Consider the following 24,166-nt stretch of genomic DNA (forward strand, 5'->3'; position numbering starts at 1 on the left):
ATGTTTAAGGGGGCCAAACCATATCAAAATTTATGTGATAAATATTCAAATACATTTAAATTGATAATTAAGATTAAAAATATTGAATGTCTCTCTTGCATATAAAATAAAGCTTAATATGATCACGCTAGTTACAAAACTAGTGGACGTTATTACTTGGTTTGAAATGAGAAAGAAAAAAAAATTAAGATGATATCTAATTCTTTATAAGACAGTTGTGTTGATCTTTTAACTTTTTAATTTTTATCTTTTCATTAATAAATTATGTTGTAGGTTGTGGTTTTGCTAACTACTTATATTATATACTTATTAAAATCTAATAATAAATGGAAAGTAATAAATGGTTTGCAAAATGAAAAATAAAAATTGAGCACTTTAATATTATTAGTATTGTTAAATGTATTATATTGACCATTCTAAATGAGTACAATATGTATATATAAATTTATTTTTCTTGTTCTCTGACATTTTTTTTTACTTTTTAGTTTTAGTTTGATTGGAGGGGTCATGTCACAAACAAGTAATAAAAAGACTCACATATATATAAAAAAAAATATCAAAAAAAATATATAACATATTTTGGATGGGGGGCCAGGGCCACTCTAGGCTTTTATGTGCCTCCGCCCCTGCCTCCACGGCTCTCGCTTTCTTAGCCAACTCTCTGAACCTCATACTTTCATGGCTGAGTGCAAATAGAGCTGCAATGCAGTTCTCCGGAGTCGACTCAGAGTCCAACTCGTTCCTCCTAAGCATACTCACATGGATTTAGAGTTCTCGGCTTTGGAAAAACTTAAAATATGAGATTTCTACTTTTTTTTACAAAAATATGGCATAAAAAACCATTTAAATGTATTAAAAAAAAAAAAAAAAAAAAAAAAAAAAACCTGTAATCTCATGATATTATTTATTTATGCCATAAAAAGTAAACTCTTAGAACTGGTTGTATTTCAATTATAACCGGTTTGAGTTATTTTGTGTTATTTATTTGTATTCATTATGCTATAGAATCGATTCTATTTTTATTTATATTTGAGACATATGCTTCTCATGACTTATTTTTTATTGGGAAATTTACATGATATACTAACTTTTGCTATTTTTTTACAAAAATACTGTGAGGCGGTATTTTTTACTTTTTACTGTGTTTTTTTTATAAGTTTCATACTGCAATATACTGTGTTAAGTTTTCACTGGTGTTTTACTGGTGTTTTTTAGTTGTTCTACTGTTGTTTTGAGTTGTTCTGCTTTGTTTTTTACTGGTGTTTTATAAAAATACAGTATTTTTGAAAAGATTTCCGTGTGACAGTATTTTTGTAAAAGTTAACCCAAATTCCAGTATTTTTGTAAATTTCCCTATTTATTTATGCCATAAAAAAGTAAACTATTAGAACCGATTATATTTCAATTATAACCAGTTTGAGTTATTTTGTTTTATTTATTTTTATTCATTAATATAACAGTTCTATTTTTATTTATATCTGAGACATCTACTTCACGCGACTTTTCTAATGACTTTTCCAGCGACGGTGACATTTTTAGCAACTTTTCCAACGATGATGACTTTTCTAGTGACTTTCCGGCGACAATTACTTTTCCGGTGACTTTTCGGCACTGGCCACTTTTCCGGCGAAATTTATTATTACAAGTTTTTATCAAATTTATTTATTAATTGTTTTATAAATGTGGAATTTTCGTATTTTCTTTTACAAAAATATGGCATAAAAAAACCTATATAAATGTAAAAAAAAAAAAAAAAGATTTATAACTTTATAATATTATTTATTTATGCCATAAAAAAATAAACTCTTATAATTTTCATATTGTGTAATTTCTAGGGGTGTTCATCCGATCCCATCAATACTTTTTTGGTCAAACAACATCCAATCCGCACTAAATGCAGATTTCATATTTTGGATCAAATTCGATCCACATAATATTTTAAATCCAATCCATTGGTTGTTTTTTTTAATGATAAATTATTTAATATTTCATTAAAAAAAATAAAAAAAAGACTATTGTTTCTTAATCTCCAATAATAATCTATTTCCATCTCCATTAATATATAAATCAAACCAATATACATATATGTCAATATATATGTACTCATCTTTAAATTTACACTAAAATATATGTGTATTCATTACTAAAATAAATAAGTTAGTATATATATTTAAATTTATGTGTGTGTCTATGTAAATAAGAATTTTTTTGGTATTTTTTATTATAAAACAAATAAAAAGAAATTTATGTATTATAATTTTTTAAAAATATATATAATTAAGTGCGGATTGGATTAAATTGGATCGTGCGGATTGAATTGGATCGGATACTTAGTGAACACCCCTACTAATTTCTACTTTAATTAATGGGCTGAGTTATTCCGATTTTGGGCCTTAGTGTGCTTTACCTTATTAAGTAAAATCAATGGACCGAAACATTTTGGGCACAATAGTATGTTTTGTAGTGGTTCATCTCGATCTTGGAATGAGCGATTTGCTAGCTTAATCTATGTATAACATAATTAACATATGTATAAATTTCTAAGGTTTAATTTTAAACAGATTTTGTTTTAGAGGTGATAAGATTGAGATGTATGCAGTGTCTAGCATTATGTGGACACAAATTAATTAGCTGTCCTGTATTGAAAGGGTCCATTAATATTCTATAATTTTCACTATTAATTATTTTCTTCAAACAATATGTTCTTCAACAATAATTGATATATTTTCATAAAATTAAAAACCCTGCTTAATAATGTCCATATAAATGGAGAGGAATAATAATAATAATGTATAATAGATGATTATATATACGTTAATTATATATGTATATATAGATATATATTCTTCCAAATTAGTTTGCACCACAGACAAGTTTCCACATATACAGTGACCCTATACATAAATATACCTTGGGTGATTGAGATATATAGTCAATTTGTCGGGTGTCTTTTACAGTTAATGAATTTGCTGCAAAATGGTCCCATGTATATACAAGGAGATAGAATAATTCAATTTATGCTAATCATTTGGAAAAAAGACCTTGTGTGTGACCCATATATAAGCTTAGAATATTTTGTACTGTGGAATAAATGCTTCGTATCTTTGACACTTATGGATTGAGAATCTTACTCAAGTTAATACAGTACAGTAGTCGATCAAATTTGATTGAAAAAGTTTGATGGAATGTGTATATATTGCTACCCACTTATACCACAATATATATATGAGAAAAGAAAGGAGACATATAATTGAATTATTTGATATAGCTTCCTATAAAAAAAGGAATATAGCTTAAATAAAATAAATAAATAAATAAATAAAACTCTGCATGGATTTTAGCTTTCTTTAGCTGATCTCATGACATACATATATGTTAGTGTATATATATATATGTAGACTATATATATATATATATTTATAGATACCACATGCAGGATGTATACACAATTAATTGCTTTCTTATTGTGTCTGCTTATGAGCTTTTCAAGTTTCTCAAAATCACATGAAACAAAACCTATTCTCATGTGACCAAATAAAAAAAAGTATAATGGTCAAAAGAAAAATATTGAAATTGTGGTCATGTACATATTAAAAGAGAAACGAACTGTATAGAATTGGGGCCATATATAAATTTCTCAGAAAATAACAGAGATATACTAACAACGCTAACAAGAATTAGCTTATATAAACAACTAACGGAATGGTTGAGAGACAACCACTAACAAACTAGTCAATACATGACAAAGAGACCGTGACTAACTCACTATAACCAATATTAACTAACTCTAACAGTCCCTCAAAGTACGTGTGGTTTGAAAATAATACTTAGGTGGGTTTGGTTGAAGGTAATAGAATGTAAAAAGAAATATTTTTTATTCTATTTTATTGTAATTGATTGCATTATAAAGTAATAAAATGTTATTTCAACCATAGATTGAGGAAAAGGGAGCATGTGGGGTCATTTACCCTCTCAACTTTTTATAATGTATATTTTGGATATAATTTTTTTGTGTAATTTATATTTTAACACCAGAAAAATAATTTTTTTATCTATGCTTTTACATAGTTTTGTATTTATTGTCATAAAATTTATATTATTTTTATTTTTATTGCACCTATTTTTGTTTGTATCCCTATCAAATTTATATTTTTGTTTTTATTTTCACATATTTTTTCTTTTTTATTTCCATGAAATTTGTATTTTCTTCAATAGAAATTTTATTTTTTTTTATTATTACTCAAAAAAAAAAAAAAATTCCCTACGAAAAGATTGAACTGGCTCTACCATTGATTCCAATGGAATGACTTTTTCATTATTTTAATGGAATGATTATTCTATTTTGAATTATGGAAGTAATAACCATTCCAATGCGAGATGAGAAAATTTTTTATAATTTTTTTAATAATTATTTTTATGCATTTAAAATTTGATACATTCTTATTCTCATTCTCATTCTCACTTTTATTCTTATATTTCAATTCTTTCCAACTAAACACTACCTTAATTTATTTCTAAGGCTAAGAAATTGGATTATAGTAAGACAATCAGCTAGTTGACTTCTAGCAAGTACATGTGGCATTTGTATCTGTTTGTGAAGTATCTTATCCCAAAGAAAGTATAGATATTTCAATAAGCTTTGTACTAGCATGTAGAACAATGAATTCAAGTTGTCACAACATATGGAAGGAAACACAATGGATTGAAAACATAGTTCTTGTAGTAGAGATTGAATCCATACTATGTCAAAAACCACATCTACAAGACTTCTAAATTCTACCTCTCAGTTGAACGGGAGGATGGTTCTTTGGTTCTTGGATTTTTAGGCTATGACATTACACCAAGAAAGATATAGAAGCTAGTAGTTACCTCTTATTATTTGGATTTGGTACACAGGTTGCATCATAGTAGGCTTTAATTTTGAAATTATATACTCTCTTAATCAAGTGCAAATTGTAGTCTAGAGTTCCAGGTAGGTACTTGAATATTCTCTTGAATGTTACCCAGTGAGATTGTAAGGGGTTGTGTATGAATTGACACACTTTATTAACACTAAATGTGATGTCAAGTCGAGTGATTGTTGCATATTGCAGTGCACCTACAACGCCGACCTTGAGATTTGGTGAGCCTTAAGAAATAAGAAATTATTATAAAAGAAAGTTTGGTATATGAAAACAACTAGAAAATGTGTACTTTTCAAAGAAAATTAATTATTTTAAAGCCTTTAGGTTTGGTGGGCCCTAGGCACAAGCTTAGCCCACCTTAGCCCAAGGTGACCTATCACCTACAATGGACCAGTATAGGAATACATCCTCTATTGGATTAATTTCATAGTTGGAAAGTCTTAGACAATTATTCATTAGACTACTTTGAGTTGTAGCGCCTTAGATTTGATCTTACATAGATATTTTTATTGGGACAATAAAATGAGATACGGGATGTTAAACACTTGTATAAATAATTCAATATACTACAAAAAAAAATATATCTTTTAGCTATAATATTTTTGTGATGACCGCATGCAGGGCCGGCCTTGAAATGTAGTGGGCTATAGGGTAAAAATAATTTTTTGGGCCCTTATTTAGAAAAAAATGGTATTTTTAAAAATTAGCAAAAAAATTGTGTAATTTTAAAAGGGCAAAATTTTTTTTTTGGGCCCCTGGACTAGGTGGGCCCTAGGCACAGGCCTAGCCCGCCTATGCCCAGGGCCGGCCCTGACCGCATGGTTAGATTATGGATTAGTAAATGCAATTAGCATTAATTTTTTATTAAGCCTGGTTATTAATATTATGGGACCCATTTTCAAAAAATGGACATTAGAGCTGTAATTTCTTAATTCTAAAAATTTTATTAAACTCTATGTGTATTATCTATAACATATAGAAAATTTACAATTTTTATGATTTTTTACTCGGTGACGATAGAATATGCGACGGATATAGTCAATTTAGTCATATGGGTTAGCTTAGAACCTTTTTATGTAGTAGGATTAAGGTGTTGGACTATTTTATCCCTAAGCCATTTAATAATTTCAGCTTTAAATCAAGGGTAAAATTTGGAATTTATTATTTTGAGGATAGGTGGCTTATCCCTTTTAGTGGCAGCAGGCCATTATTTTAATTAGTAGACTAAGTTAAGTTAGTTTGATTTATCTAAGTTAAATAAAAAAACAAAGACAAAAAGACAAAAAACTAAATCCACTTCTTGCCTTTTCTCTCTCTTTCTTCGGCTCAACCAAACCAGTGGAAAAATCTAGCCTTCTTTCATCAATTCAGAGGTTGTTTAGCAATATTCGAGTAGTGTAATCCAAAGAGAAGAATCCTAGAACTTGCTCCTTTAAGCTTTGATAATTTGTTTTAGTTTTTGAGCATGCAAGTGATGTATGTGTTGCTGTTCGAGTTAGGGTTTAGGTTGTTGTATTTTCTGCAGTTTAGTAGGGTTTTTCTAAGCTTGTTTGAAGTGGTAAAATTTTCATATTGAGTTTATTGTTGGTTTTGTTGCTTGGAAATGGCTTATAATGATGTGTATAGGTGTTCTGGAGCTTAGTGTGGAGTTTATGATTATTTTGAGTCGAATTGGAAACTCTTTGTGTTTTTGCAGTGAAAAACGGTAGGTCGTTCCTACAAAAACGGTCTACAGTTTTTACTAGCACAGACCTAGAAAAATGGCTTGCCGATTCTATAGAAACAGCCTACCGTTTTTCAGGCAGTTTCCCCATTTAGCTGATTTTCTCGTGTTTCCTCGATATTTAGGGTTTTGCCATGCTATTTATCGATAGGAAAACTTTTATTTTCAAGTTTAAATCTCCAAAAAGGTTTTAGAAAGTTGTTTACTCATTTTACGTGATTGTTACATAAGGCCTCCGTTCAGTGCATAATTTTCCATCCAAGTCGACCGGCTCACTTGAATTCAAAAATGAGGTAAGACTAGCATAGAATATATATATATATGTATATGTGTATGTATGTTGTATGCATGTTGTTTATATGATTCATATGCTACAAATACTATTACAGTGGCGGTACTAAGTACATGTGGTACAACATATGATGTTCAAAGGTACAATCTGATGTTACCAACACTAGTACAGTTAAGTACGTAGTGCATGTGGTACAACACTCAGTGGTACCTGGGGTACAGTTCAAACCCTACCAACACTAGTACAGTAGCGGTACGTAGTGCATGTGGTATAAAGGTCGTACCTTTGTTAAGAACGTTCTTAATCATTTGTTAAGCCTTATAAGTAGGTGTATGGGTGTCTAAATACAAGTCTGTACTTTTCTTACTGAGTCCGTCGACTATTGAAAAGTTGGTGTCCCTTGAAGAACTTGTGTTCCTAGAGCCTACTAATAGACCACCACTTGAGGGGGTTTAGCAGACCCTTCTTGTCTAGGAACTATCCTTTGCCCCTACATTATTACTTGTCTAGGATATATAACCGATATCAGTATCCACTGATGGAGATGGCCCAACTTGATCAGGTTCTCCATCTAATCCTTCAACTGGTTGCATTTGTTAGAAGTGTGACCTACGTCACCATGATACTCACATTTGTTGTTCTAGTCTTTATTGTTCTTTCCCCCTTTGAACATAGGAGGTTGCTTCCTGTAGTGCACTAAGTTGCAGGTAGCCTGATGGATGTTCTCTCTAGTATCAAGTGAACCCTAGGGTCCATTTGGCCCTCGTGCAAGCCCATTTGAGGAATTCAAAAATGCTTTGGCAGAACACTATCTAAGATTCTTCCAACACATGGTTCCAAATCTTCATCTTCTGAATCATATCGACTCCGCTTTGTTTCTTGATCAGCCAATCAATTGCCTTTTTTAGGGTTATTATTTCATCTTTCAGTCGTCTGGTGCTATCATCCTAAACTTCTTTCCCCTGGATACGATCATCGACATTATTTCTTAAATTTCATCTCTGATGCCTAATTCTTTCACATCACACTTTTTCTCTCTGTGCATTCAAGTTGTCCCTGAGGTCAACCCCTAAATTTCTTTCTTTAGGATCCAAGTCTCAACATCCTCTCCTTTGTTAACTGAGGGGCTAGCATGGTTTCTCCTTCCTTGGGCATTAAGTCTTGATGTGTGGGAATTGGTCGTATTGCCTTGCAGGACCCTCCTTTGTGGATTGTTTGGGTGACCTGGCCCAAGGGTTTGGCCAGCCCTTCCTTTCAAAAATTTTGGATTTTCTCATGCTAGCTCAAGAGGGAGAGTTCTCTTTTAGGGGCCATTAGCTATGGCATTCCCTTTTTTTATTCACTGATTGGGAGGGTCCAGCTCAAGGATGGTTGAACTTTATTGCATCTACCGTCAAATTGGTGTTAATTTAGACCACCATGCCAAGATTCCATTTTGTAGGAGAGACTTTCGGGTTAAGGCCTCCCATTGCTATTAGGCTTTGGAAATATATGAGCATTTATTGAATTTAGGGGGCTACTTCTTTTTGTTTTGCCATTTTAGCCTCTTGCTCTTGGACCAGGTGCCTTAAACAGACTACTTCTAAGTCATCTGTGTAGATGTAGGTATAGTCTCCTTCCTCTTCCTCATAATAACCACCCTTTGGCTCCTCCTTATAGTACTCTATTTGGTTATCTCAGCCGTCGGGATTTTCTTCAACAAAATTTTCTAGCTAGTTACCATCTCAAAAAGGGTCACCACCCACTTTTAAGGCTTCTCCCCCCCCCCCCCCCCCATAGTGGTTGCATGGGCATCTACTGGTGGAGGGAGTCCTACAACATCAACAACAGGGTTTTTAGCATTGTTACGTCTCATTTAGTCGGCTGGCCACACAATTGTTTTTCTTGTTGCTATCATGTTTGTAGATGATAAAAAAGTTGATGGCTTTCTTTAGCTCTCAATGAAAGTACCAAAATATCCACCGCTTTTTCAACAACTAAATATAATAATGATTAATCTATAGAAAGTATGATTATAAGGAAACTAAGACAAGGTTTTTACGTGGTTAGGCATTAACAAGTCTTAGTCCGCGAGTCACTATTATTAGGCTCTTGGCTATAAAATTTACAATGTATTTTATGGTTTTTGAACTCTAGAAATTTAACTAATTACATGGAGAGATGATGCCATATGTATAGGCATATATTCTTGATGGGTCGGACTGATCTGAACCAAATAGGGTTAATTTTGTGTAAAAAGCCCACTGATGGGCCAAAATCCAATATAATTTGAGCTATTGGGCTAGGTAGGTGAGGTCCAAGTTGGATTGAGTTACCTTTCATACATGGTCGTACTATTGACAGTGACATGTGAGGCATGAGACATCGTGGGAAGGAAGGAATTTCATAATAGTTGGTGCCATCCAAAAAGGTGATTTCCTTTTTGTTGTTGCACCATCTGTTTGACTTTGAATGTTCTTGATGAACGAGCCAAGTACGTTAACCACAATGAATAGTATATGATGTCACTTAATAAGTTACACTGCACTAGCAATAGTAAACAGGCTTTGTCGTACTCAAAGAGAGGCAAATCGCAACTAAATATTAGTTTAGTAAATAAAAAATAGTAGCAATGTGAATGAATTAAAAATAATAAAATAATAAATGAGAAAGAGGGTGATTAGATAAATTTTGCTTGGTAAGATAGAAATATAGTTATGAAAATCTTATTTTAATACCAATATTAATTCAAAATACAGTTATAATTCTACATTATTAGTTATAACTGAAAAATGTATATAATAAAAATACAAATTAATTAATCTTACATAAATTGAATATAACTTTTAATTTGATAGCATATCATATTATATATCTTAAATCGACAAAATACGACTTTTACATAATGCAATAAAAAACATACAATATAATAAAACCTTAAAATAATTAATAACCAAACTTACATTAGAAAAACATGACTGAACTTATATAAAAGATACTATAAAATTTAGAGCAAAAAGTAGAAGAAAGAACATTTTAATAAATGAGATTTGAAGATGAAGCACTAATAAATCAATATCAATATTGAGAATAAAAAATATAATAACTACATTCTACTCTCACAAATATTATTACTCCAATTCACTTATTCTTGTCACCAAAATAAGTAAGCTAAAATAATATTAAGAGAATCAAAGAAATGATTAAGTGTGATTCTTTTACTCTAAAATCTAATGTCTTTTTACAATGTAAAATAATTGTATTTATAGGCTCAATTTATTCTAAAAGCTTTGTATTTTTGTGCAGAGGATAGTGAAATAGTGGCTCAAAATGTTGAACAAATGGTAAATAATGCGACCATAATTGTGTCATTTCTCTTGGACAAGAGTGGGCGGCAAACGAGGAAAGTCCTAACACGTGGGGTCTGTGTTTTATTGTTGTACACTTTGTTGTTAGGCTGTTAAATTAAAGAGTTTTTGGCTGTTAAATCTTTCTAATAGTTAACGGTAAAACCCTTCAAATTATTGAATTGATAGCGAATTTAAGGTGTCATTCGGGTAACTGCCACCATAAATTGCTTATGTGTATATTATTATACATGTGACACGTTTATATTAGTAAATATTATTTTCAAAATTCTTTTTAAATTAGATAAAATTAAAAAAAAAATTTAAAAAAATAAAAATGTTATAAAATTTGAAATAATTTTTATATTTTTTAAATAATATTAGGTGTACTAATATAAATGTGCCACGTGTACAAAAGTGTACACATAAAAAGTCTATGTTGGCAGTTAATTGTAGAAAATAGATGACACCTTAAATTTGTTAACAATTCAATAATTTTGATTGAGGGATTTACCATTAAATTTGAGCTTAGATAATTAAATACAAATAAAATGATAGTTTAGATAGTTTAACCGCAAAAAGCTCTAAATTAAATAGTTTGAACTTTGGGATTTTCTCATATATATATATGGGAATATGTAGGAGAGTTTACTTTTTATGGTATAAATAAATAATACAAAAAAATATGGGATTAAAAAATAATTAAAGTTTAAAATATGGGAAAAAAACAATAAATAAATTTAATAAAACTTGTAATAAATAGTTTTTGCCGGAAAAGTCATCGGTATCGAAAAAGTCGCAGAAAAAGTTAGTGTCACTAGAAAAGTCACAGTCACCGGAAAATGTGACAGTCAATAGTCACGTTATCCGTAAGGGGAAATACCGGGTAAGCTGTGCAATCCCACATCGCCTGGGGAAGGTCAAGTGGGATGATTCAGAGACTGTGTAGGTATGGGACTGCACAGTTGAAGAGAGCTTAAATAGATTGATTGGTACTACCTATGTCAACAAGGTGCATCTTGTTTTTCGGTAGCCCATCTCGAAAGAACTCCACAGTTAAGCGTGCTTGCCTGGAGAAATTTCAAGGATGGGTGACCTCCTGGAAGTTTTCCCAGGATGCGTGTGAGTGAGGACAAAGCACGCTGAAAACACTCGTGTTGGTTTGTAGGGTCAGTCATCAATCCAGGAAGCAGCTAGAGTGGCGTACTCGTGTATAAGAGCCATTAGTCCGTGGGTGTAAGGACCCAATGGAGGCTTGAAGCAGGGGACGTTACAAATGGTATCAGAGCCTTGACCCAGCCGGAAGTGTGGTCGACGAGGACGTCGGACCCCGTAAGGGGGGGTTATTGTGACAGTCAATAGTCTCGTGATCCGTAAGGGGAAATACTGGGTAAGTTGTGCAATCCCACATCGCCTGGGGAAGGTCAAGTGGGATGATTCAGAGACTGTGTAGGTATGGGACTGCACAGTTGAAGAGAGCTTAAATAGATTGATTGGTACTACCTATGTCAACAAGGTGCATCTTGTTTTTCGGTAGCCCATCTCGAAAGAACTCCACAGTTAAGCGTGCTTGGCTTGGAGAAATTTCAAGGATGGGTGACCTCCTGGGAAGTTTTCCCAGGATGCGTGTGAGTGAGGACAAAGCACGCTGAAAACACTCGTGTTGGTTTGTAGGGTCAGTCATCAATCCAGGAAGCAGCTAGAGTGGCGTACTCGTGTATAAGAGTCATTAGTCGGTGGGTGTAAGGACCCAATGGAGGCTTGAAGCAGGGGACGTTACAGAAAAGTTGCCAGAAAAGCCTCTGTCGCCGAAAAATTCACTGGAAAAGTCACTAAAAGTAGATGTCTGAGATATAACTAAAAATAGAACTAGTTTTATAACATAATGAATAAAAATAAAGAACCCAAACCGGTTATAATTAAAATATAACTGATCCTGTAACATAATGAATAAAAATAAATAAAACAAAATAATGCAAACTAGTTATAATTAAAATAGAATCGATTTTATAACAGTATTATAATGAATAAAAACAAATAACAGAAAATAACTCAAATTGGTTATAACTAAAATAGAACCGATTATATAACATAATAAATACAAACAAGTAACACGCAATAACTCAAACCGATTACAATTAAAAAACAAAGAGAAAATCAGTTCTTAAAATACTGAAACATAAATTAAAAAAAAAAAAAAAGAATTAGTTCCACAACAAAATACCTCATAAACCCAATTATAATTTTTTGTAAAAAAATAGGAATCAATACTAAAAAAATATTGAGGCATATATATGAAAAAAAAAAATTGGTTCCATAGTAAAATAATAAACACAAAGAATAACACACAACAACTCAAATATAATACAAAGAAACCGGTTATATTTATCAACTAGTTAAAAATTTGAGAGAAAAAAACTGGTTCCGTAAAGTAAATAAGATAAAAAAATCACACACAAAAACCAGTTAAATAAAACAACTCAAACAAAAATATTCATTTAACATGCTCCGACCCACTAAATAATTACACACATACCATATTTATCTCAAAAATATTCATTCATTATGTTATATAACCGGTTCTATTTTAGTTATAACCGGTTTGAATTATTTCGTGTTATTTGTTTTTATTTATTATAACACTGTTATAGAACCGGTTCTATTTTAATTATAACTGGTTTGAGTTATTTTGTGTTATTTATTTTTATTCATTATGTATAGAACCAGTTCCATTTTTGTTTATATTAATTTGAGACATCTACTTCTGATAACTTTTCTAGTGACTTTTTTCGGCAACAGTGACTTTTCCAGCAACGGTGACACTAACTTTCCAATGATTTTTTCGGTGCCCGTGAATTTTCCAGTGAAACTTATTATTATTTTAAAAATACGGGATTTCTATTCTTTTTTTTACAAAAATATAGCATAAAAATCCCATATAGATGTAAATAAAAAAAAATAAAAAAAAAAAAGAACCACTTATAATTTTTTGAATATATTGTGTAATTTCTACTTGAACTTTTAATAAATTTGGGCTTGGTCTTGAGAATGTGCTCGTTGGATGAATCGAAGCCTACGTCCAAATTCAGGACTTGATCCATAGTGATACATAATGCATAGGGGTAAGTTGAAAAATACCACTTTTTTTAATCAATTAATTAAGGTGTCGTTTGGTAATATTTTTCTTTTTTAATTTTTTAATCACAAAATGAAAGTAAAACTTTTGTTTTTAAAAAAATTATTTTTGAAAAATAAAAATGCGTTCTGTAACTACTTTTGTTTTTCAATTTTAAAAACAGAAAACAAAAATGTGTCCTGTAAAGTTCATTTTTATTTTTATTTTTTGATTTTATTTAAGTCGGGTCTAGGTCCGGGGTCGGATTCGGGTTCAAGTCAAAAGCCGGGTTCAACGCCAGGGCCGTTGGGAGGGGATTTGGGTCCGGGTCTGGTCGTAATCTAAAAGATTGATTAAGAAAAAAAAAAACTGCTTAAAAAAATATTGAAAGTGATTTTTTTTATTTTTAAAATTTTGATTTCTAATTATAAAATTGAAAAGTAAAAACAGTTTTATAGAACATGTTTTTAAAAAATATTTTCACTTTTCTACTTTTAAAAACAAAAAACTGATTAAAAAAGTGTTACCAAACGACACCTAAATTTACCTCTAATTTTATATTTAATTGAAATATACCTTTTTTTATATGTATTGTACTCAAAATACCCTGACATAAGAGAGTTACATAGAGAGTATCTTGAAGTTACAGGGGCAAAATTGGTATAATAGTTAAAAAAGAGGTAAAAATAATAGACTTTAAAAAAGAGGGTCAAAATAAAAGAGGACAATATAAAAAGGGTATAGAGTGTAATTTCCTCTAATGCATATGTTTTGGGAGTATATTGAAAAATACATTTTCTATTTATCAATTAGCTAAATTTATGTCTAATTTATATTCAAAAACATACCTTTTTCTATATGTACTGTACCCAAAATACCCTGATATAAGGGGGTCACATGGAGAGTATATCGAAGTGACAGGGGCAAAATTGGTAAAGTGCTTAGAAAAAATAATACTTTAAAAAAGATGGTAAAAATAAAAGAGAACAATATAAAAAGAGTATAGAGTCCAATTTCCTCTATATTTTGACTCAATTGATTGACGAGGAAATTACACTCTATACTCACTTTTTAATTCTTATTTTAATTTATACTTTTATTTTATTATTTTTTAATTTATACCTAGTTTTATAGGTCATATCCCTATTATATGCATTAGAAACTCTAATTTTGATAAATTATGTGAGGTTATATTTGGTACTTTGATTATAAAAAATATATATTTATTAATTAAAATTATTTTGAAGTTATATTTAGTTAATGTGTAATAAAAAGGGATAGTTTTCAACTTATCCCTTATTGATAACCTCAATGTTGTAGCTGAAAGGTTCTTTCAAAAATTGAAATATTTGACATGGGCTTAGAGTAATTGGGCTTCTCACTTTTTTTATTGGAATAATTTTACAAGGCACTATTTTTTTTATAAAAAAATTACATTTTTACGTTTAAAGAATTTTTTTTTTTTTGACATTTTTACGGTTTTCCATAAAAATAATATGAAAACAACAAAAAAACTACATAAAAGTAACATGAAAATAACATTTAAATAACATCAAAATAATAACAAAAAAATAACATGCATATAACAAAAAATCAACAACAAATTAACAAGATAATAACATAAAAAGACCGTATTTTCTGTAAATAAAATCAAAAAAACCATAAAAATATTTAAAATTCCGTGAAACTGTATTTTTGTAATTTTTTTTTGTTGTTTTTGTGTATCTGTGAAATTATCCCCTTTTTATTCATACATTTATTACTATCCTTATATGCTCCAAATCTAAAAATTGACATATCAAAATAGATAAAGATTTCCAACTAAAATAATTTTACAATTAAATTTATAAAAATTTTAATTAATGAAAAATAATTTTATATACACAATTAAAACCTTAAAATATCTATTCGTAATGCAAATAACACTAGACAATTGAGTTTGTCTTCATTGCAAAGCTTATTTAGAGCTTGCTAGTTTCACGAGAATGTAGAGATTGCTGGGAAGATAGTTGATTGAGGATTGTTGGCACTATGGAGTTTGGTCCTTGTGTGATGATAATTCATTTTGTACACCACTAACAAAGGGGGTGGGAATGGTCTCAGTAATAAGGAGAATAATGAGAACAAGGGAGTGAAGAAATAAGTAGGATTTGGTTGGGTGGATGCTAGAGTCTCTTCATGTATTCATGGATTCTAATCAATCTGATCAAATGAAATGTATGAGTGAAGAGAGAAGAAGAGCATTTAATAATGCTGGCTAAGAACAATGCGTGCCTACAAATTTGAACATTTGAAAGAAAAAAAAAACAAAGAAAAAAAGAACTTAACAAAATTTGAAATTATTGATCCCTGATATACAATTCTATAACATAATAAGTTCAGTCAAAAGTATAAGAGTTGACTTATAATATGTTAGGAATTAGGATTACTAAATTTCCAAGTTGTGTAAGAAGATAAAAATTCGTGAGCGGCAGGATTCGAACCTGCGCGGGCAAAGCCCACATGATTTCTAGTCATGCCCGATAACCACTCCGGCACGCTCACTTAGTCATGATGTTTCATGATTACCTTGATTATTTCTCTTATATAACAATATCTACTTGCTCCTATATAAGTATGTTTTATATATATGTCAAGGGAAAATACTCGATCTCGACGTGAAGCGAGGGCTACCTCATTTTCTTTGGTTATATCTTTCTTGCATTTGAACAAGCAAGAAGCAAAGCTTGTATGATGTTGCTTGGTTTCGAATCTTTACTAGAATGAGATTATGGCTTTTGGGGTATTATGCTTACTGTTAATGATAATGAGGTATGTTTGTTCATCCTTAATGGTAACTTTATAAGGAAAAAGTACCAGTACTACTGATGTGCTAGTATAATCCAATACCAAGGAAGAAAGAAACATGGGTGAAGAAAAGAAATTACACTTTTGATGGTTACTTTTATACAGTAGTAACTAGTAGCAATTGTGTCGTAATAATCGTGCCATGTGTCTTTTGTTTTTTTCCTGAGTAATTAACAAATTCAAATCTATATATTTATATTAAGGAGAAGAATGAGGCGCTGATATGGTGGTCTAAAAATACTTTATAGTCCCAGATGATGATAATCCAAGGGTAACTTCTGTTAATCCTGCTCTTGTTGATCAAAATATTAAAGCGCTTATGGAAACTGATTCGCTGGCTTGGGATATTGACTTGGTGCATGATTTGTTTAATGAAAGGGATGCTACTTTGATTCTTAGCATTTCTTTGTCTTCAAGTCGTTTATGTTATGCTTGGTATTGGAGTTGGGAAAACTTGGGCTACTTTTCAGTCAAATCAATTTATAAGTTCTTGCAAGTGAGCAAAGAATTGGGGGCATGGGATGATAATTCCATGTTTTATACTCTTTGGAAGCTAAGTGTTCCCCCAAAAGTGAAAGACTTGTTATGGTGGGCTGCTACTAATTGTTTGCCTACAAAAACAAGACTCCGCTCTAGACATGTGCCGGTTGATGCCGTTTGCCCTGTGTGCAAAGAGATTGATGAAACAATCTACCATAGCCTGGTGGATTGCTCTTTTGCCAAGGCATGTTGGCAACAGTTGGCTGCTAAAGTTAATCTGACAGTAGTTGGTTCTTTTGCCAATTGGCTTGCTTCAGTCCTACAGCAGGTAGATGAGGAAAAACGAAAGCTAGTTGCAATGACATGTTGGGCGATATGGAGGCATCGTAATGAATTAGTTTGGTCTGAGAAAATTCTTACGGTTGAGAGCGTTGTTCATTTAACTAAAGCCCTCCTCACAGATTGGACTCGGGCTCAAGATACAACTATTATTCCCACTGCTGCTTTCCTTACAGATGTAGATGGAGATGAAACATGGATCAAACCAGATGTTAATACCTTGAAGATTAATATTGATGCTGCCATTTTTTTTTTCAGAGAATGGAACTTATAGCTTCGCGGGGGTAATTAGAGACGAAACTGGTGCTTTGGTAGAGGCATTTAGCTACTGTCGTTCAGGAGTGTTGCAGCCCGAAATGGTGGAAGCCTTGGTTGTTAAGGAGGCGCTGAGTTGGATTAAGGCAAAGGATTGGAAGGAGTTGTCATTGAAACTGATAGTCTTACAGTGGTGCAAGCGTTACATAGTTCTCTTCCTATGGTTTCATACTTTGGAAGTGTTATTTTTTATTGTAAGATGATGTTAAATGATTTGAGAGATGTTTTTGTCAATTTTATTAGACGTTCTGCAAATAGTGTTGCTCACTTTTTAGCTTATTTAGTTGTTGGTCGTGTTATCAGGAGTAGTGATGTTACTCCAGATTTTAATCATGTAATCACTATGGATTGTAAATAATAAAGATGATGATTTTATTTCAAAAAAAAAAAAATGCTTTAAAGTCATTTTTCATTTTTCTCTTTAATTCTCTCTTTTCTTTAATTTTTTATTAATTTTATATATATTAATTAATACAAAATATATATTTTCCTTTATTTATTTATTTTTTAAAAAAAATGATAACTCAAAAAATAAAATTTTGTTATTAGTTTTTTTTTTTTTTTGGTTTTTGCCTCGTTTTGGCTTCTTTTTTTTTAAATTAAAATTTTAAAAAATAATATACAATTAATATATTAAAAAATTTATATCCTACCATATATACAAAGTTATTTTCTAAGGGAAATTTCATTATTTGCCCTTAATAATATAACTTATATCAAAATTTATACCATTTTATAATTTGTACAAATGTATTCCTCTAATTTTAAAAGATTCCTAAAATACCCCCTAAATTAAACTTTCCCTCTCTCTTTCTGACGCTCCCTCTCTCTCTCTCTCTCTTCACGATCACGAACCCACAACCCACAAACCAGACGTTCCCTCTCTCTCTCTCTCTCTCTCTCCGTTCTCCTCACGAGCACGAACCCACAACCCACAACCCCTCACGAACCCACAACCCGCTCCCAGACTCACGAACCCACGAACCTACGAACCCAAGAATCCACGAACCCCACGACCGACGACGAAGAAGAGGACGAACACCCACGGCGTCCCACGGCGATCCACGACCACGAGTACGAAGCACTGAAGCACTGAACCACTGAACCACGAAAAGGTAAGTTTTTTTCTGTTTAAATTTTAGAAATTTCAATGCAAATTTGTGTATGTGCTTCAGATTTTGTGTGTTTTAGATTGTATATGCGAATCTAGATGTCAATACTTGCATGTTGTATATGTTGGATATGTTTCAATGGTGTTTTGTGTGTTTTTACATAGTTATCGATGAAATGTCGATAGGATGTCGATATGTATAGGTATCTGTTTATGTGTTTGAACATTGTTGTCGACAGGTTGTCGACGTAATGTCGACAACTTGTCGATGGTTTACCTTTGTTTGATGTTATGTAGTTTTGCCCTAGAATGTCGACAATTTGTCGACTGTATGTCGATAGTTTGTCGATAATAAGTTGCAGTTCATTCTTTTGGTAGTTCACTGTTAGAATGTCGACAATTTGTCGACTGTATGTCGATAGTTTGTCGATTATAAATCTCAGTTGATTCTTTTGGTAGTTCACTGTTAGAATGTCGACAATTTGTCGACTGTATGTCGATAGTTTGTCGATTATAAATCCCAGTTGATTCTTTTGGTAGTTTACTGTTAGAATGTCGACAATTTTTCGACTGTATGTCGATAGTTTGTCGATTATAAATTCAAGTTGATTCTTTTGGTAGTTTACTGTTAGAATGTCGACAATTTGTCGACTGTTTGTCGACTGTATGTCGACAAGTTGTCGATGTTGATCGTTTGTCACTGCTTTTATGATAATGTCGATAGCATGTCGATTGTATGTCGACGATTTGTCGACCAGTGTTGAATGTTTGACAATGTCGACAGAATGTCGACATGATGTCGATGTTATGTCGACATTTCTTAACTTTTTTGACATTTAAATTTTTTTGGTCTTTGATTTTTCAGATGGCTCCCAGACTCATTATTCCAGCACCCGAGCATTTTACTGGCCGCGTCACATATAGGGGCACTGGAATTTTTGCAAAAATCAAAGCTCGGTTTGAGGAGTTCAACCTTAATAACACGGCGAAGGAAAGCCGTTTCGGGAGCTTCTGGAATGCCGTACCCTTGACATTCTCCTCGGTGTTATTTCACCAGTTGATGCTCCACAAAATGAAAGTGGATGCTCAGGAGGAGTTGAGGATGCGGTTTTATGTTGGTCGGAAGGAGGTCTGATTCGGGGTGCTCGAGTTTGCACTCATTACAGGCCTGGACTTCTCCTCGGGGCCAACAGAAGAGGAGAAGGCTGCGCAGGTCGCGCGCTCGGGGTCAGACCGATTGATCAACAGATATTTCAACCGGTCTGATAGTGTGAAGATGTTAGCACTCCAACTTCAGTTCACAAACTGCCAGAACCCGGAAGACTTGTACAAGCTCGGCTTGTGCTTGTTTGTGGAGTCAGTGCTTCTAGGCCGCGAGGCAAACGCGCTGATTACGCCTCACATACTTAGATATGTGGAAGACCTCGAGTTCTTCTTCCGGATTCCTTGGGGGAAGCACTCATTCGCCAGACTCATGCACTCGCTTCAGAAAGACATGTTGAAACAGAAGGCCAACTACGAGAAGAAACTGAGTTCGGATGTTCAGCACGAGTGCAAATACACAGCATATGGCTTCGCACCTGTAGTACAATATTGGGCGTACGAGGCCATTTTGGAGGTTGGGAAGAGGTATGGCACGAACCACGGGATTCGGTTCCCCAGGATGCTTAGCTAGACGAGCAAAGGCGATATTGGGAAGAAAGACGTCAGCGCATTATTTTCTAGACGGGTATGATTTTCACTTATGTTCGGAGTAATTATTTAACATAAATGCTTGTAATAAATGCTAAATGGTTTTATTTTGATATTTTTTGAACCATAAACAGAATCTTGAAGTGGTGAAGGGGCTACTTCCACGGACAGAGGAGGAGGCATTTGTGAGGACGATATCTTACGATGGTGTGGAGAACCTGGTTGATGATGTTGTGGATGACACAGAGGCTGAGGCAGGTAGTCAGGTACCAGAGACTCAGGTGCCAGACACTCAGGAAACAGACACTCAGGTACCAATTTTTGGAACTTTTTTTTTATGTCTTTATTTTTTATTGTTTTTGTTTTGTGATATTTGTTACATTGTGGAATTATCGTATGCTTACCGTATTTTTTTTATATATATTTTTTCAGGCCACTGGTTCAGAACCTCAGCCCAGTGCACCATCTTCATCAGGCGTTCGGGGTGCCGAGTACACTGATTTAGTGGCTCGGTTGGATAGGATCGAGGCTGACACTCAGGGTCTGTATGCCTGCTCATGTCGAGCCGAAGAAGGCATACGAGACCGGCCATGTAGAGTGAAGGGTGGTCGAACGTAATTATGGAGCGGCTCGGACACATATTGGCCATGTTGAATCGTCCGCCAACGACGGCTTCGGCACGGAGGCCCCAAGATCCATCTACCCCACCACCAGCTGCTTCACCCCCAGTAGAAGAGGATGAGGTCTTCCCCGACGATTACGATCCTTATGAGGGAGCTCCAGCGACTCCGATCGAGGCACAACCTCTTATCCATGTACATGACACCGAGTCGCAGGGTGAGATTCTATCGATAGAGGCACAACCTGCAGTGGTTAAGAGTCGGAAGAGGAAGAGAAAGCCTCATGTATGGTTCGGTGACTATACGGAGATGAAGAGGAGACATAGGCCATCTTCGACTTTTGATCCCCTGGAGCCACCGGATGAGAAATTGTTAACCACTTTCCGAAAGTGGTGTGTTGGACTCATTCCAAACCACCGACTTCGGGATTTGAGAAGTGGTGATTATGGTCCAGGATTCTTTTGGACAATGCTCACACCAAAGGAATGGCTTACAGATGACGTAAGTAAAGTATTTTATAATATTACTTCACTTTACAACTTTATGTGCAATTAATATATTTTTTTTGTCTAACTGACATTTCCCTTTATATGCAGCATATAGATGCAGCAATGCATATGCTGAGGAGGCGACGCACCGACTATCCACTGACATTTCATCAGAAGGGTATCATTCTCTCCACATTCGTGACCGCCATGATCAGCAGTGCATGGACGAGCCACAAGGGTCCGAGGAAAAACTTTGTGTGGGAGGATTATATCCTGACTACTGCAGAGGGGTTCATAAGGTATTGTTTTAGTAAGATTTTAAATGTTAATTGTTTGGGAAGATTATTATGGTTTGTTAATTGTTTCGTTGTTCTCTGTAATTACAGTCCCAAGTCTTTGAGAGATGGAGGGGTAACGAGTTTATTTACTTCGTTCTGAACCTTCCCGAGGCAAGGCACTGGGTCACAGTTGAAGTCGACATAGAGCTGTGGAAAATTAATGTCTACGACTGTGATTCCGGCGTACGTCATTGGACCGCCTTGGAACCCATCCTCGAAGGTTTGGGCGGGCTGGCGCGCCCTCGCTAATCCTTGCAACGGGGAATTTCCACATAACAACCGGATCATGGCGTTAGCTAAGCGTGACATCACGGTGCTTCCAAAAATGCACTCGACTCGAGCCACTCACGACTTAGTTACGAAGTCGGCAACCGGGTACATAGCGATAAAAAAGTACTATAGTATTAAAATATGTTTTACGTTAGACTGACTTTACATTTTATTTTGCATTTAGTGGTGATTGTGGCGTCTATTGCATTGAGTATGTGGAGCATCTCATGATGCAGCGTGGATTGACCGATGTGACGCCAGACCGGATAGCTATGTTTCGTCAACGGTGGTGTGTTGATTTATTTTACCAAAATGTCGGCTGATTATATGTGTAATTATTGCGACATTGTATATTTTGTGTAATTAACATTACAATATATAGATTTTCTTTTCGTTCAAATTTTGATAATTATTCGTGGTTTCAAATATAAAATATCAATATTATTCAACAAAAATAACTATTAAACCTAAAAATAATTAAAATATTTGAAAAATATTCAACCTCAACAAAAATAACTATGACAAAATATGCATCATTACAATATATCAAATTTCCCAACGAATACGTACAAGACGCCTCAGATGCGGGCTTTGCATGTTGCTCTGTTGTGGCTCAGCGCCACAGCGGCTGCAGTTTCGTGGTACAGAACCTTTTTTATCACCAGACGGGAAACAGTTCTCCCGTCTTCTTCCAGCGTTGCTTTTTCTTGGACGACCTACAGGCTTCTTTTCCACAGGTACCCCAACTTTCATATTCTTGATGTGTTCTGGGAGAACCCAATCATCCTCGTCACCAGCAAGATTAATGGTATCATCGTAAATCTTCCTCCACGTTTCTTTTGAATAATAAGGTGAGCAAAGCGTGTACACACTTGTGTTCGTTTTCAATGCCGCGGCACATGCATGAAGGCAAGGGAGTTTCAATAACGTGAACACGCCGCAGGTGCATGTTCTTTCAACTAGATTCACATCACCACCTCTTTCACCGTTAGGTCCCCTACCAACGTTATACAAATTGGCTCCATTTCGTTGGACGCGCCTGTACCTTGCATTTTCATGAATTTTTGCCAAGTTTTTTTCAAAGAGCGTGGCCAAAGGGGTGGCACATTTGTCAGCATTTTCGAGGCGATCAGCGAACCACGATTGGAGTGTGAACCTGATAAATTCAACCAAAGTAGTTATTGGATATTTTCTGAACTCTTCTGTGACACTATTGAAGCTTTCAGCAGCGTTGCTCGTCATGATGTTGTATCTATCGCCCAAACAATAAGGGTGAGCCCACTTCTCAAACCCTATACTCTCCACATATGCAGCAATGGCCGGATTCATCTTTCTAAGCTTCTCGAACTCTCTATCGCATTCAGTCTTCGACCATGCGTAAGCAACATTATATATTTGGTTGTGAAAAGCATCGGTCTTGAATTTGGCGTTCACGTTCATAACAATGTGGTGATAGCATGCACAGTGGACCGCTTCGGGAAAAACGAGTTCAACAGCATGATCAATGCTTTGATGCCTATCTGACACAAACACTAAGTTCTCAACCACGCCAATTGCTACCCTCAACTTCTGTAAGAAATACGTCCAGGAGTCGTTATTCTCACTGTCAACGATACCATAAGCAACCGGCAACAATTGGTTGTTCGCATCGTATGCCACAGCAACTAACATTATACCGCCGTACTTCGTCTTTAAGAAGGTGTCATCGATACTCAAAACAGGACGACAAAAAGAAAAGCCCCTTCTACATGCACCGAGTGATATAAAACAGTACTTGAACCGCTCATCCTCTAAGTACAAGTCAGTAATGGTACCTGGATTCTTCTGTTCCAGCATGTACAAGTACCCAGGAAGCTTCATGTATGAAAACTCAGGCGTACCCCTAGCATACGTAAGTCCCATCTCCCTGCACCTCCACGCCTTCACATAACTCATACTGATACCGTAGTTGTCAAACATGTCCCTCTGTATGTCTTTAGCCTTGTACTTAGTTCCGTCTTGGGTGTACTTCCCCTTAATAAGGTGGCCAACTACCCATGGTGCTGCTTGACGGTGATCTGAACGTCTCGCATTCAAGTTACATGTGTGTTCATTGTGAAATACAGTGACCTCAAAGTTGTCAGAATGCATCTTCTTCCTCCCCCTCAATCTCCATTTACAATCTGGAGCCTTGCATGTAACGTACAACACATCAGGGGATGACTTCTTCACCATCCACTCGAAATTGTTATTAAGTGCAAACCTACCCACTACTTGTCTCAGTTCTTCCTTGTTTTCATAAAAATTACCAAGCTCTATCACCCCTG

General features: G+C 34.1%; 1 protein-coding gene and 1 non-coding gene across 2 annotated transcripts; one reads left to right on the plus strand and one right to left on the minus strand.

Moving 5' to 3' along the window:
• Window positions 1-15,822: 15,822 nt before the first annotated feature.
• On the minus strand, window positions 15,823-15,904 carry TRNAS-AGA (transfer RNA serine (anticodon AGA)). Its single transcript has one exon. It is a non-coding gene; the product is annotated as a tRNA-Ser (tRNA).
• Window positions 15,905-20,764: 4,860 nt separating this feature from the next.
• On the plus strand, window positions 20,765-21,764 carry LOC133039188 (uncharacterized). Its single transcript, XM_061118021.1, has 2 exons — window positions 20,765-21,265; window positions 21,361-21,764. The coding sequence occupies exons 1-2, from the start codon at window positions 20,765-20,767 to the stop codon at window positions 21,688-21,690; spliced, it is 831 nt and encodes a 276-aa protein (XP_060974004.1). The 3' UTR covers window positions 21,691-21,764.
• The last annotated feature ends 2,402 nt before the right edge of the window (window positions 21,765-24,166 follow it).

This window comes from Cannabis sativa, chromosome 6, assembly GCF_029168945.1.
Source record: "Cannabis sativa cultivar Pink pepper isolate KNU-18-1 chromosome 6, ASM2916894v1, whole genome shotgun sequence".
Taxonomy (NCBI): Eukaryota; Viridiplantae; Streptophyta; class Magnoliopsida; order Rosales; family Cannabaceae; genus Cannabis; species Cannabis sativa.

Coding starts and splice junctions, on each gene's coding strand:
- LOC133039188 (XM_061118021.1), top strand. CDS start 20,765: ATGGAGCGGCTCGGACACATATTGGCCATGTTGAATCGTCCGCCAACG. Junction 21,266..21,360: donor AGGAATGGCTTACAGATGAC/GTAAGTAAAGTA, acceptor CTTTATATGCAG/CATATAGATGCAGCAATGCA.